Below are 14,299 nucleotides of genomic sequence, written 5' to 3'. Positions count from 1 at the left end.
GCAAAGCACTCTGTTAATCTGTCTAATGCACACATCAGTCACACAGCAAGCTCATTAGGACCACACACAGATAAAAAGCATTAGCTAAAACTGTCACACACTCACAAACACACACACATTATGAAAAACAAATCCACATGTATATACAACAACATACAGATACAAACAACTAGAGACACACACACTTTCTGTCACATGTACTAAGTCCTTAACACACACAGAGAGCCAGACAGGGTGTATTTAATGACTGCTGTGATAATCCAGTCAAATAGAGTGAACTTTGTCTCTCAGGATGTTTGACACAGGCAACATGATAAACTCAGCGAGGGAGAGGAAGTGAGGGGGACACAAAACGGTAGATGGTGTGACAGGGAAAGAGAAAGCATGATCAAAAGAGAAGGAGAGAGTGGGCAATGAAGAGGCACTCGGGATGGAAAAAAAAGAACGGAAAGTAAAAGAGACTGACAGTTAAAAGAATCCCTGCTCATACAACATTCAGCCTAAACATGAAACATTTTTTACGACTGAGGTGACACACGCACGCCAGCAGCTCATTACAAATCTGACTAAAGTAGAAAAACACTTTTCAACAACTTGACAGGCGAGCAAGAGAACGAGAGAAGAGAAACGAGGGCGAGGTGGGGTGATGAAATGAGAGACCACAGACAGAAAGCAACAGAAAGAGGAGAAGAGGGACAGATTTGGGATTGAAGGAGGGGCGGAGAAAGTTAAAGGGGGTTCAAAGAGTTGAAATGTGATGCAAATACTTCAGTGGGTACACAGGAAAAGGATGAGAGGAAGAAATTGAAAAGATGAGAAAAGGATGGCAGGAATAGGTGAGGACTGGGCAGCAGCAGGGAGTGCTGTGGCTGGACGTTAAATAGACATCAGTCAGAGGAGTGAGACTGAAAAGGCCCTGACACACCAGGCCGACAGTCGACAGCACTAGTTTTTGCGGTGTGTCCCGCACTATTGGCACTAGTCGGCCGATTGAGTATGTTGAATCAGCGGCGGAGCTCGTCGGTGAGAGAAATCACTGTGATCGGCTGTTCAGCTTAAGCGAATCAGTGCACAAGAAGAGAAACGGAAGTGAGGAAAGCAAGCAAGTGACTAAAGTCAAGACGGCAAACACAGAAGACTCTATTGGTTTGTGGACTGCTGTTTTGAAGCCTCGAGTTCGGCATTTTGGCCGTCGCCATCTCGTCACACTAGAGGGTGGAGCTAAGTAATACCGAACGCTGAATAAGACACTTTTAGGCAACCACAATGTTACAATTAACTTTCATGAAGTGAAAACACACTGTGAAAAGGGTTAAAGTTCTAAGACAAAAACACAGACAGCTCCCAGACCGGACAACAAGTTAAATTGGCTGTTGGCTGTAGTCTTTGCGGTGTGTTCAAGTGCAACTTTTTGGCCAAGAAGACACAGTCGACGTGAGTCGGCCTTCATCGCCGCTAGTTCTTTTGTGTCGGTTTGGTGTTGTCTGGGCCTTTACACAGACAGAACTTGACAGGATGAAGGGTACAGGCGTTAGAAGCAACAATGGCAGAAAGAGCAATGAAGGAGAGGAGGGTGGAGAGATGAGACAGATATAAAGAGACAGAGAAAAAGAATGGAAAGAGGAAAAAGTGGAGGAGCTGGCAGACATGTTCCAAAATTCCAAAATATGTACTTCTCTCTCTCGCTCTTTGCCCAGAGCAGGCTCCAGACGGCCTCATCAATATTGGATGCTGGCCCCTTAGTACTGTGTTTGACACACAAACACACACATAGGGGGGAAGGCAGGAATCTAATATTGTAGGGCAATATTTGGGATTAATCATTGCATCAAAATGTGGACTACTTTGCAGTGTGATCCTGACGTGATGGTTGTTTACACACGGATGTCTATCTCATCTGATCTGAACAGTGATGTCTGAAAAGCACGGGCAGAATGTGAAGGAGGTTTTATTAAGTGACGTTTGTCCAACTGAATTTGAATAATGCTGACTGAATAGACAAAAGAGCATGTTTGTAAGATGCAGGCTGACAGACCAGACGGGAGGGATCCTCTGTTTGGTGTTCAGACAGGTGAACTTGACAGCTCAGATAAAAAGAAATCCAACACAGACAGACAGAGTGAGGACATGCGTGAGTGCACACAAAAAACACGAGCGCACACACAAACACATAACTCTGCAGCAGTCTGCAAAAACTTCAGTGCCTCAGTATGTGTGTGTGTGTGCACGTTGGCAGAGGCAGACAGTGATGCTCCTTCCTGCAGCACAGCCTCCTGAAGGAAAAAGACAGACTCTCCATCCTATTTATAGAAACACGGCAAGATACCGAAAGACTCTCCGCACAACAACACCCCTTCTGGCACTTGCAAGAAGTTGTAATTGGGTTTACGAGTGTGTGTTTGTCTATGACTGCATGCAAAACTGATTAGGAATGTGTGTGTGTGTATTCCTGAGCATGCATGTGTCCACAACATCTGTATGTCTGTCTCAAATGTAGTCTCCAGAATTGTTTTTTATCTGTATGTAAACAGGACAGGTCTCCGGAGGATGTCCACCCACCACATCACTAATCCTACCCAGAAGAAGAAAAAGAGAAACTATATTTTTCTTTCCTTCTCATGCTCTTGGGTTTTTTTTCCGTTTTTTCTTTTCCAGAGATCTCTCCTGTTTCTCATATCCTCCCACTGTTTTGCTTCCATTTGTATTAATACAGCAGCTGTCTACCGCATTGTGGTTCAGCAGCAGCCAGTCTTAAATGCAATCAGCTCCGAGTGATGCAGTACAACTCTGAGCTGACCCTGAACATTTTTTTTTTTTTTTAGATCCAAGATGGCGCTAACTTCGGCTGCCTCGGCGATTTGGTGCGCTCTGTTTTTCTTGTTTTTTTGTGTTTCTTTAGTTTTTGGTGGAAGTTCACGGATTGTCTTCTCTAGAGAAGACATCCTTAACCTCAGGGAATCTACCCCAGCAGATCTTTTCCCCAACTTTCTGGCACCTTCAGCAGTTTTAATGCACGTTTTGCTGGGAGCTGTGGCCCTCGGCCGAGCGGCGAAGCGCCAGAGAGGAAAGCGCTCCGGAGCGCTGAATCGCTTCAGACAGAGAGGACTAAAAACTCCTCTGCCTGCGATATTCCTCTCCAATGTGCGCTCACTGTGCAACAAAGTGGACGAGTTGCTGCTGATGGTCAGTACCAACAGAGACTTTTCCCTCTCTTCTGTCTTGTGTTTTACTGAGTCGTGGTTGTGTGGAACTATACCGGACTCTGCGCTGCAGCTTCCCGGCTTCCAGCTGTTCCGAGCCGACCGCGACCCGGAGTTATCACACAAGACAAAAGGAGGGGGAATATGTTTCTATATTAACGACGGCTGGTGCAAGGACGTGACAGTGCTTCTGCGGACATGTTCTCCGGATCTGGAATCCTTTATTATCAACTCTAAACCATTTTATTCCCCCCGTGAATTCTCCTCCTTCATTCTGGTCGGTGTTTACATCCCGCCACAGGCTCACGTGGAGCTCGCGCAGCGGCTGCTTGCCGACCAGATACGGGAGGTGGAGAGAAAAAACCCGGACTCTCTTGTTATCGTTCTTGGGGACTTTAACAAGGGGAACTTATCACAGGAGCTCCCAAAATACAAACAGTTTATTAAATGTCCGACCAGAGAGGAGAACACGCTGGACAAGTGCTACTGCAACATCAGAGACGCATATCACGCCGTTCCCCGCGCTGCGCTGGGAAACTCCGACCACGTCTTGGTCCACCTCATCCCCTCTTACAGGCAGAGGGTCAAACTGGCTAGACCGGTTGTGAGGACGACCAAGAAGTGGAGCAGCGAGGCGGTGGAGGATCTGCGTGAGTGCCTGGACTGCACGGACTGGGAGATGTTTAGGACCGCCACTGACAGTCTGGACGAATATGCAGAGGCTGTGACGTCGTATATCAGCTTCTGTGAGGACAGCTGTATACCGACGCGCACCAGGGTTCACTACAACAACGAGAAGCCCTGGTTCACAGCCAAACTCAAACAGCTTCGTTTGGTTAAGGAAGAGGCATTTAGGAGTGGTGACAGGGAGGGCTTTAAAGAGGCTAAATACGCGTTTGGCAAGGCGGTGAGGGAGGCCAAACGGCAGTATTCAGAGAAACTACAAGAACAGTTCTCAGCCAGTGATTCTGCCTCAGTCTGGAAAGGGCTGAGACAGATCACAAACTATAAGCCCAAACCGTCCCACTCCACGAATGACCTCCGACTGGCAAATGAGCTGAATGAGTTTTACTGCAGATTTGACAGACGTAGTGACGGTCCTGGCTGCATCTCCTCTCCCCCCAGCCATCAGCCATCAGCAGTTAACACAAGCACCCCCCAGCTTTCTCCACAAGCACCCAGCCTGTGCACACCCCTCCCCCCCTTCACACCTCTGTCCATCCAAGAGGAGGAAGTCAACAGGCTCTTCAAAGGACAAAACCCCCGCAAAGCAGCCGGCCCAGACTCTGTCTCACCTGCAACCCTGAAACACTGTGCAGACCAGTTGTCTCCAGTGTTTACAGGGATTTTCAACACCTCCCTGGAAAACTGCAGGGTGCCGTCCTGCTTCAAAGCCTCCACCATCATCCCGGTCCCCAAGAAGCCAAGGATCACAGGTCTTCAGGACTACAGACCCGTCGCTCTGACCTCTGTGATAATGAAGACCTTTGAACGACTTGTGCTCCAACACCTAAAGACAATAACCAACCCCCTGCTGGACCCACTGCAGTTCGCCTACAGACCTAACAGATCTGTAGACGACGCAGTAAATTTAGCCCTTCATTACATTCTCCAGCACCTGGACTCCCCTGGCTCCTATGCCAGGATCCTGTTTGTGGACTTCAGTTCCGCATTCAACACCATCAGCCCAGCTCTGCTACAGGACAAGCTTTCCCTGCTGAGCGTGCCTGACTCCACCTGCAGGTGGATCACAGACTTTCTAACTGACAGGAGTCAGCACGTAAGGCTGGGGAAGAAAGTCTCCGACACCCAGACCATCAGCACCGGTGCCCCCCAAGGCTGCGTTCTCTCCCCACTGCTCTTCTCCCTGTACACCAACGGCTGCACCTCCAGACACCAATCTGTCAAGCTCCTTAAGTTTGCAGACGACACCACCCTCATCGGCCTCATCTCCGAGGGTGACGAGTCTGCCTACAGATGGGAGGTTGACCATCTGGCATCCTGGTGCAGCCAGAACCACATGGAGCTGAACGCCCTGAAGACAGTGGAGATGGCAGTGGACTTCAGGAGGAACTCAGCCCCGCTCCCCCCTCTCATCCTGCGTGGCTCCCCAGTCAACACGGCGGAGTCGTTCCGTTTCCTGGGCACGACCATCGCCCAGGACCTCAAGTGGGAGCTAAACATCAGCTCCCTCACCAGTAAGGCCCAGCAGAGGATGTACTTCCTGAGGCAGTTGAAGAAATTCAACCTGCCACAGACCATGATGGTGCACTTTTACTCGGCCATCATCGAGTCCATCCTCACCTCCTCCATCACCGTCTGGTTCGCCGCTGCCACCGCCAGGGACAAGGCCAGGCTGCAGCGGGTCATCCGTGCTGCAGAGAAGGCGATCGGCTGCAACCTTCCCTCCCTCCAGGAGCTGTACACCTACAGGACCTTAAGGAGGGTAGGGAAGATTGTGGCCGACCCCTCCCATCCTGGACACCATCTTTTTCAGACTCTGCCATCTGGCAGGAGGTTAAGGTCCATCAGGACCAAAACCTCACGTCACAAAAACAGTTTCTTCCCCATGGCAGTGGGGCTCTCCAACAGCCCATCCGCCCCCCTGTGACTGTCTCTCCCTCACACACACACTACTGCCCCCCCTGCCGACACTGACTCTCCCCCCTCTCTCAATATTTGCACTATCTTTATATCATGTTTATAGCTTATTTGTAATTTGTAAATTGTACATTTTTATTATTTTATTCTAACGTTTTTATCTATTCTTTTGTTTTTATCCATTCTTTTGTTATTATACTGTTTGTCTCGCACCAAAAATGCCAAAGAAAATTCCTAGTGTATACCTCTTACACCTGGCAATAAACACCATTCTGATTTTCTGATTTTCTGATTCTGATACCTACACACAGGCTGGCCAAAACTAAGTTTCCACGGGAGAGTTTACATTAAGTTTGTTTGATACAAACACATGGAAGCTGTTACATAAGACTCCGACACATTTTCCTCTTCAATCCAAGGATCAACATAAAGATTCTGCCTTTTAGGATTCAATGTCCAGTTTGCTATATACCTACGCTTATATATGACAGTCAGCTGAAGATATGAAGACTGTTCAATAATATCACATTTTCTGAAATAAGAGTTTTATCTATACATTTCCTATACATTATGTACATACAGGCGGCAACCTTCAGTTCTGAGAAGTGAAGTTAATGCTTAAGTGCCTTAAACTTGTATTCTTTCTAATAGCCAGCAGGGGGCGACTCCTCTGGTTGCAAAAAGAAAGTCTGATTGTATAGAAGTCTATGAGAAAATGAGCCTACTTCTCACTTGATTTATTACCTCAGTAAACATTGTAAACTTGAGTTTATGGTCTCAATCGCTAGTTTCAAGCTTCTCCAATACAGCATGATGTTCATTTAATAAATTAGGGTCCCATTTAGAGTCAAATAGACCATAAAGCAGGGGATGCTTTAGGGCTACTTTGTGTTTGACATTGCTACTAGGGATGGGTCATGACTTTCATGTCTTTAAATTCAAAAAAAAATTGTCTAGTTTATGAGACTATCGTCCTGTCTTAAAAAATATATATTTTCCCTTGTTTTCCCTGGTAATAACGTTACTACCGGTAAAATGTGTGTGGCACGCTCAGTTTGGCTCTTTTCTGTCAGTGCAGGTGTGTGTGTGTGTGTGCGCGCGAGCACGCACGCGGTGCCACGCCCCTCGTAGTTTCAGCAGGTAAATCAGCTGTTCGAGCAGCGGAACATGCAGTGATTTTCGGAAAATAATCGACTAGTTCCCAGTGATTATCAAATAGTATTTTTGCTTGCAATGCACATCCCTAGTTGCTACCACGCCGTAGTCCGGTCCGAGAGTTGTCCGTGTTTTCGTCTTACAACTTTAACCCTTTCACAGTGTGTTTTCAGTTCATGAAAGTTAATTATAACATTTTCAGTCATCTAAAAATGTCTTATTCAGCGTTCGGTTGTACTTAGCTCCACCCTCTGGTGCCACTGCAAAAAGCCAAGATGGCGATGACCAAAATGACGAACTCAAGGCTTCAAAGCGGCAGTCCACAAACCAATGGGTGACGTCACGATGACTAAGCCCACTTCCTATATACGGTCTATGTGTACGTATGGAAAGAAACTGACTGAAAACCTTACTACGTGCTTTCTCGGTCAAATTCTGATCATCATCAGATCACACGCTCACATGATCAGTTTATGCACATATTTCTTTGTTTTTTATAAGAAATATACACAGAATATGGTTATGAATACTAGCTAAAGTATAAACACGAATTGGAAGAAACACAGGTTTGTTTCAGTCCTGTGCTGCTGCAGCATTACACTTAGAACAAGGCAGTGAAATAGAGGTTAATTAAATAAACTAAAATTTGCCTGTCTATCTTTAAACACACTGAGCAGATTTTCTGGTGGGAAATGAACATTCGCCATGAGGCAAACGTTGATAACTCCTGGCTGTGAGAGATAAGTTTATCTACGCTGCCGTCAGCCATGTCAAAAACTCTTTAGTCAAACTGTTCTGCTTTATTTATTAATAACACTAATACGGGAACTTTAAAAAATACACTAGCTGTAACATTCAATGTACCGCAAAGGTTGTTGTTGATGTTCTGCCTTACCCCCAGCAGGTCAGAAGTTCTCTTTAGAGCTTCTTTGTCCACATAGATGCGATGGCTCTCCATAGCTGAAACAACACAAGTATTTACTGCTCCACAGGACCTGATGTAGTAATTCTGGCTAGCACTAATCGAGGGTTATTATGACGGTAAAACTGAATGTAGGCAGCTCTATTGATTGAATCAGAGCACTGACGATACTTTTTAGTAATGTAATATTGGGCCTCATGCAGGAAGCTATACGAACAAATTTCCTCTTAGTTTTTGTTCGTATCCACGATTTATTCTTATTTCGTTAGTACTCACTGATTTCTCACAAGATTTCTTCTTGTTGCAGCTTTTTGTTTTTGGTGGCGTCTCTCCAATTCTTGGGCATGTGCCCAAGTATTTGCACACAGCATAACACCTGGCCTTATATAGAGTAGTGTTTAGGGAGTATTACCCATGCTAATAAACAATCGACCACACGCCTCCAATTTATGATCAAGTGGGATTCATCATTCAGCACACCTGGGTAAACGAAAATGGGTCCTCACCTGCCAGAACAGAGATCATGTTCAGCTCCATGTCTGAGTACAGCTCCCACAGCCCCTGGCTCTAGACGCACAAATAGACAGTCAGGTAATATACTATACTAATATAATATCTATAGGCCTACTGTACGTACAGGTGTGTGCACATCAACTAACCTGTAGTTTAAAGCATAGCTCCATGTTAAGCCAGTAGAGCGAATAGAGACCTGAGATGACCTGAGAAACCTGAAAGAGTTAGACACACAGACGGACAAGGAACATACTCAGCCTGCTTCCTTGTTTTCAGGGAAGAAGAGGCAGTCTAGGTACCGGGGAACGGGGGCTTAAATGGAGAATGAACTGTCTTACAGGCCTCTCTATCCTTTCAAGGACAGGTTTCTAAAAGTAAAGTCCAGCCTGTGCCTGTCCATTAACTAGGATTGTGGGGTGAAGTGTCCCTCATCCATATGACCACGAGGCCACTGTGTCCCAGCATCAGAAATTCACATCTTTACTAACCTTCTTGGTTCCCAGGGCAGGTATTGTATGGGGTCTTTTGCGGTGTTTATTGAGAAGGTCCTGGTAGCAGGAGGACGGATTTGCAGGATCCAGTAGCCACCCTGACACCTGTGGGTCCTGGATATGACAGCCTGCCACTGGAGAAAGAGGACAGCTCTTTATGATATTGAGCAGTATTCAATATGCTGTACTGTGTACTGATGCGAGGAAACACATTTTTTGGAGATTACAGCACATCTGTAAAAATTAGGGCTGTTAAAGTTAACGCGATAATAAAGCGTATACGCAAATTCCTTTTAACGCCACTAATTTCTTTAACGTGTTAATGCAACTTGAGATTTTTAGGTTGTAGAGGGCTCATTTTAAAGCTCACTTTAAGGTACATTTTGAACAGATAAAACATGTGTTAATTTGCAATTGATTTGCAATTAACTATGGACAACCATGGGATTAATGTACGGTTAAATATTTTAATCGATTGACAGCCCTAGTAAAAATATAGACATGTGTACATATTTGTATTGCTGCTGGGTACTGCAGGGTTTGTTTGACAACTGTCTGTGTCTTCTTTCTTCTGTGAAAACGTGTTTTTACTGAAATCAATGTAATCAACACAATTCAAGCTTTCTACGGCTGCTGTTGTTCGTGAAGAATGGAACTACAAACTTTCCACTGTATTGTGTTTTTGAATGTTGTATTTTTCACACCAATCGGTTGCGCCTTGGATGTTTTGGCTGCTTTTGTTCACAAAACTAAATGGAATGAAGAAATACTGAGGAGAAATTACACACTTTTAACAGCCACCTTTCAAGCCCGAGTGTTCGATACTCAAAGATACATTTTGGGTGGGGTAGTGTTTTGAAGTAGGAGTAAACGATAGGAACTCCGATGTGTTTCTATGTGTGTATGTGCATTAACAGTATGTATGTGTGCTCTACCTTGTTTCCAGCTGAGGTTTCGTCTGTAAAACTGCAGAGCTGTACGAAGCAAATCCTTGGCTTTATAGCACACCACCAGTTGAGATCTTGATAGCACCTGTAGCAGCATATCTCTATGACACACACACACACACACACACACACACACACACACACACACACACACACACACACACACACACACACACACATACACACACCTATTTACTCCTGTTTTAAAATTAAATAAGTGCGCAACACAACGCTTTTTTTGATGGATGCAAAAGCACAACTTTAAACTCAGACATCATTATATTCACGCTCACTTCTCTTTCATAGAAAAAACTTTCACACAAACAGACCTAGTAAAGAGCTCCTGGCTCTGGTGTGTGTGTTGCTGGGCCCATGCAGGTGTGTGCTCCAGTTTTAAGTAGACCAGACTGTCGTTTGGCCCGAGCGAGTCCTCTGGTGTGCTGTGGTCGAGGCTGTTCTTCATCAGTACAAGGAGGCCACACACTGTCGGAGCGAGTTTCTTTATCGAGGATCAGAGAGGGAAATTAACATGAACAAGCAGTTAATGAAGCAGTGAGTTACAGGAGTAAAGGGTTTACACTAATCTTAAAACAACAGGGACAGATACTTCCTTTACAGATGCAAAGGGAAACTGAAATGGTAAAATGACATTACAAAATTGTTCAATATATCTTAGCCAATCATGATGTCATGTCCCCCTAAAACTCAACACTTGTCGGCCAGCTCTACTCACCTGTTCTGGGTCTAACTGAGTTGTTCCATCTCGGTACACCAAGGTTAGCACCAGCGCCTCGGCCTCCTTTGTCTTCTCAAGCGTTTGCATCCTCTCGCCTGGGTTCATCTTCCCAGCATCCTTTACTCTGGGGTCAGATGTCAGGGTTGCAGTCAGACAGCCAGCTTTGGATTGACTCCGGGGCTCATTACCATTAGCCTCCTCGTGGGATATCTTTGGCCCATTTATTCCCTGTTCAGGCCCACTTTTGAGTGGTTTGCAGGTCACAGAAGATGGGCTCTGTTTGGGAGCATTCCTAACTGATTCACGGCACCTTTCTTCCACCTTTCTCTGCCGAGTTTGCTTCGGGGCATATAGGTGTTTATGTACCCTTGACACTTTTCCTGTTTTATGTGAAGGGCTTGCTTCAGTCTGTGGTTCTGGGGGTTCAGGGATAGAGGTCTCGGGCTTGGCTCTCTTCAGCTCACTGACTCCTCCTTCCCCTGCCTTTACTTGACAGGAATGAGGTGGCTCCCATTTAGGAGGACGCGTGGTTAGGTAGATTTTAGGAGGGTCCGCATATTGGCGCTGAAGTACCACATGCTTCCTCTTTAAGGGGAAGGAGATCAGGTGAGGATGACGTGAATGAGTTTGGGAAGTAAGTAAATGGCTGTTTTCCAGTTCCTTGCTTGGTTTTGTGGCAGTTGAAGCCAAGTCCTGTACTGAGGGGGAGTTTTGTCCAGCAGCAAAAGTGCTTGGCGAGGCCAGTACCCCGCTTAAACTGCTCCCTTTGACATTTCCATTAGCAGTCTGCACACCAGAAAAGGTGAACAGTATGCAGTCAGAGGGACAAAGGAAACAGAGAGGACAGGAGAGGTAAGAATAGATTTAGAAGGACTTATTCTGCAACATCAGACAGCACTTGAAAACAAAATTAAGTTTTGTCACATAGAAAACCAATACATGACAGCAAATATGTTAAGAAAAGTCAAATGTTCTAGTTGCACATAATCACAGAGAAGAATGCACGACTTATCTAATTATTCATGTTTAGATCTAGTTGGATAATGCTAAATTTCTCAAGACACTGTTTGTCTGACAGTCTGCCTGAAGTAGTGTCACTCACACTTATTTATATTTCATGAACAAAAAAAAAAAGCTTGTTTTGGCTGGATGACAATGAATATTTCACACAATCCAATTGGATTTGAAAGGGTTCAATGAACTAATCTAATAGATTACATTTGTGCTGCATGTATGTAATTTAATAAATATTGTGTCACACATGCATGCTGTATATTAAAGGGACTATTTGTAACTTTCAGAAATGCTTCTTAACAGCGACACCAGTGGCCGTGAAATCAACGAAAGTCAGCGTCGGGTTCGTGCTTGTGCTCGCTCTAAATATACATGAACGAGCATCGCTCAAAACATTGAGGCGAAACACGTCAGCTAAAACCACAATATCACTCTATAGTTCACCTGCTTGGCAGTAATGTTAGCTGACCAGAGGAAGGTGTCTCCATGAATCACTGCTGATACTGTGTTTGTTTCTCCTGCCTCAGCGCAGGCTTCAGCAGCGGGGCTCTGCAGCGAGAAACTCGTCTCCCTCCGCCCGCAGCCAGAGTGAACAGGGGAGACACCGGCACCCGGTCGGTAACGAGACGGTAACGTTTCTCTCTGCGGAGCCCCGTCACTTCACAAGACACGGAAAACCTCCGTTGGTCTGGTGAAGCTGCAGCATTTATTTCTGCACAAACGTCCACTGTACATTCACTAGATATTCTCAGAGCTAAACTAACTCTTATGCAGTGTGGAGTGTGCGCCCGTTCACGTCTAGAGGTGGAGCGAGTACGCGAGAACGCGCGCTCTGTGAGTGAAGGCGAGCAGGCAGAGGAGACGAGACAGCGGCCACACGCGAGCGCGCATATGCGAGCGTGCATATGCGAGCGCGCATGTGTCCCGACCCGGTACATTTATACGCTTAGAAAGTTACAAACAGTCCCTTTAAGACCTGTGAGAAGTGCAAGTGATGGAAATGAAAATAAATAGTAAATATGGCTTGATTTGATAGAAAAACGTACGAAACAGAAATGTTATGATCCCAGAGGCCAGCGGAAAAGATGGACAGAAATTTGAGTCCCATCTCCCAAAAGCACACCCTCACCTCCCTGTAACCTTTCGAGCGTCTTAAAAACATCTCCATTATTCATACCTGTAACTCCCATCTCTATTTATGCAAAAGCACTGAGCACTTGTGTTCTTTGAAATCTATGTAAGAGTTGTGGAGTTGGGGATTAGGAAGTTGAAGGATGCACACAATTCTGTATGTCAGCAGTGGGTCTCGGTATGTAGGAAATCCTGTGATTCAGCTCCCTGAGGAGAGTCTTCCTCATTTCCCTGTAAACACAACCCGTTTTCCTGCTGACAAAGTCATGAACCCCCCCAGGGAGCTGTGCTACAGGATATAGATAGAAAACTGAGGCCGGCCATGGCCCGTAGCCCAGTACTGGGTGCAGGATAGTGTGAGGGAGTGAATGAGGGGAGAGAGAGATAGAGAATGGATCGGTGTGTTTGCTGCTGATTGTAGCAATACATTGACGCCCTCTTCTTCTCCTCCATCTTTCAGCCTCCCCCACTTTTCTCCCCTTCAGTTCTCTCACTGCATCCTTTATCTATCCCTCTCCCACACTATCCCTCCATCTCTCCACCTCCCTTTATAGCTCTTTCTCTTTGCTGATCTCTCTCCTTTTCTGCCAATATGTATTGTAGGCTACTTTTGTCAGGATTTTTTTTTTTTAACTTTACGACTCAATGGGGAGCTATCACTTGTCAGCGTGCTGCAATGCTGCCGACGGCACCCCGTTTCACATAAGCCAGATTGACTTTGAAAGCAGCTATTTAAATTTCAGGACTTTTTGGTGTGTTGCTGCTGTGCACACTGTTGCCTCTGCTTACAGGGATTACACAGTGGGAGACAGATGAAACAGGGAATATCTGAATTAAAAGATAAGTAAACAAATCTTGGCAAGTGAGGTAAAGGACAAAATTATAAAACTTTTAATTTCTATTCGCCTCATGTCCTCCTCCCATATTGCTGACTTTATGTATCTGAGGCAACATTGCTTTGTGTATAGCTGTCATGTAATGCTGTATTGGTAATATTTAGCCAATCGATATAATATTAAATCTTGATTAATTGCAAATTAATCCAATTTTTTATCTGTTCAAAATGTACCTTAAAGGGAGATTTTTCAAGTTTTTAATACGCTTATCAACATGGGAGTGGGCAAATATGCTTGCATTATGCAAATGTATGTATACACCGATAAGCTATAATGCTATAATGTGATGCACTGTGTGTTCCGACACCTTTCTATCGGAACCAGCATTAAATTTGAGCTCCAGTAGCTCTTCTATTGGATCGGACAACACGGGCCAGCCTTCGCTCCCCACGTGCATCAATGAGCCTCGGGTCTGACCCTGTCGCCTGTTCACCTTCCTTGGACCACTTTTGGTAGTTCCTGACCACTGCAGACCGGGAACATCCCACAAGAGCTGCAGTTTTGGAGATGCTCTGACCCAGTCGTCTAGCCATCACAATTTGGCCCATTTAGCATAAATAATATGCTCAAATCATAACATGGCAAACTGCAGCCCAACAGGCAACAACAGCTGTCGGTGCGTCAGTGTGCTGACTTGACTATGACTTGCCCCAAACTGCATGTGATTATCATAAAGTGGGCATGTCTGCAAAG

At 45.4% G+C, this 14,299-nt stretch overlaps 1 protein-coding gene across 6 annotated transcripts in view; it reads right to left on the bottom strand.

The window, feature by feature from the left end:
• The window catches only part of poln (polymerase (DNA directed) nu), a 71,808-nt gene that overhangs the window by 49,021 nt on the left and 8,488 nt on the right, over positions 1–14,299 (bottom strand). For 5 of the 6 annotated variants that reach the window (XM_074624295.1, XM_074624299.1, XM_074624297.1 and 2 more), the window contains 7 exons: positions 10,563–11,351; positions 10,159–10,328; positions 9,818–9,930; positions 8,880–9,016; positions 8,538–8,606; positions 8,385–8,445; positions 7,852–7,916 (listed from right to left, as the gene is read on the bottom strand). In XM_074624295.1, the coding sequence (XP_074480396.1) occupies positions 7,852–7,916; positions 8,385–8,445; positions 8,538–8,606; positions 8,880–9,016; positions 9,818–9,930; positions 10,159–10,328; positions 10,563–11,351 (1,404 nt within the window). The remainder of the gene's footprint in view (positions 1–7,851; positions 7,917–8,384; positions 8,446–8,537; positions 8,607–8,879; positions 9,017–9,817; positions 9,931–10,158; positions 10,329–10,562; positions 11,352–14,299) is intronic. The other variant, XM_074624298.1, reaches the window with a different exon arrangement.

Source organism: Sebastes fasciatus, chromosome 22 (genome assembly GCF_043250625.1).
Source record: "Sebastes fasciatus isolate fSebFas1 chromosome 22, fSebFas1.pri, whole genome shotgun sequence".
NCBI classification, from domain to species: domain Eukaryota; kingdom Metazoa; phylum Chordata; class Actinopteri; order Perciformes; family Sebastidae; genus Sebastes; species Sebastes fasciatus.
The sequence above is the reverse complement of the archived record's forward strand: the minus strand, read 5'-3'. Positions and strand labels throughout refer to the sequence as shown.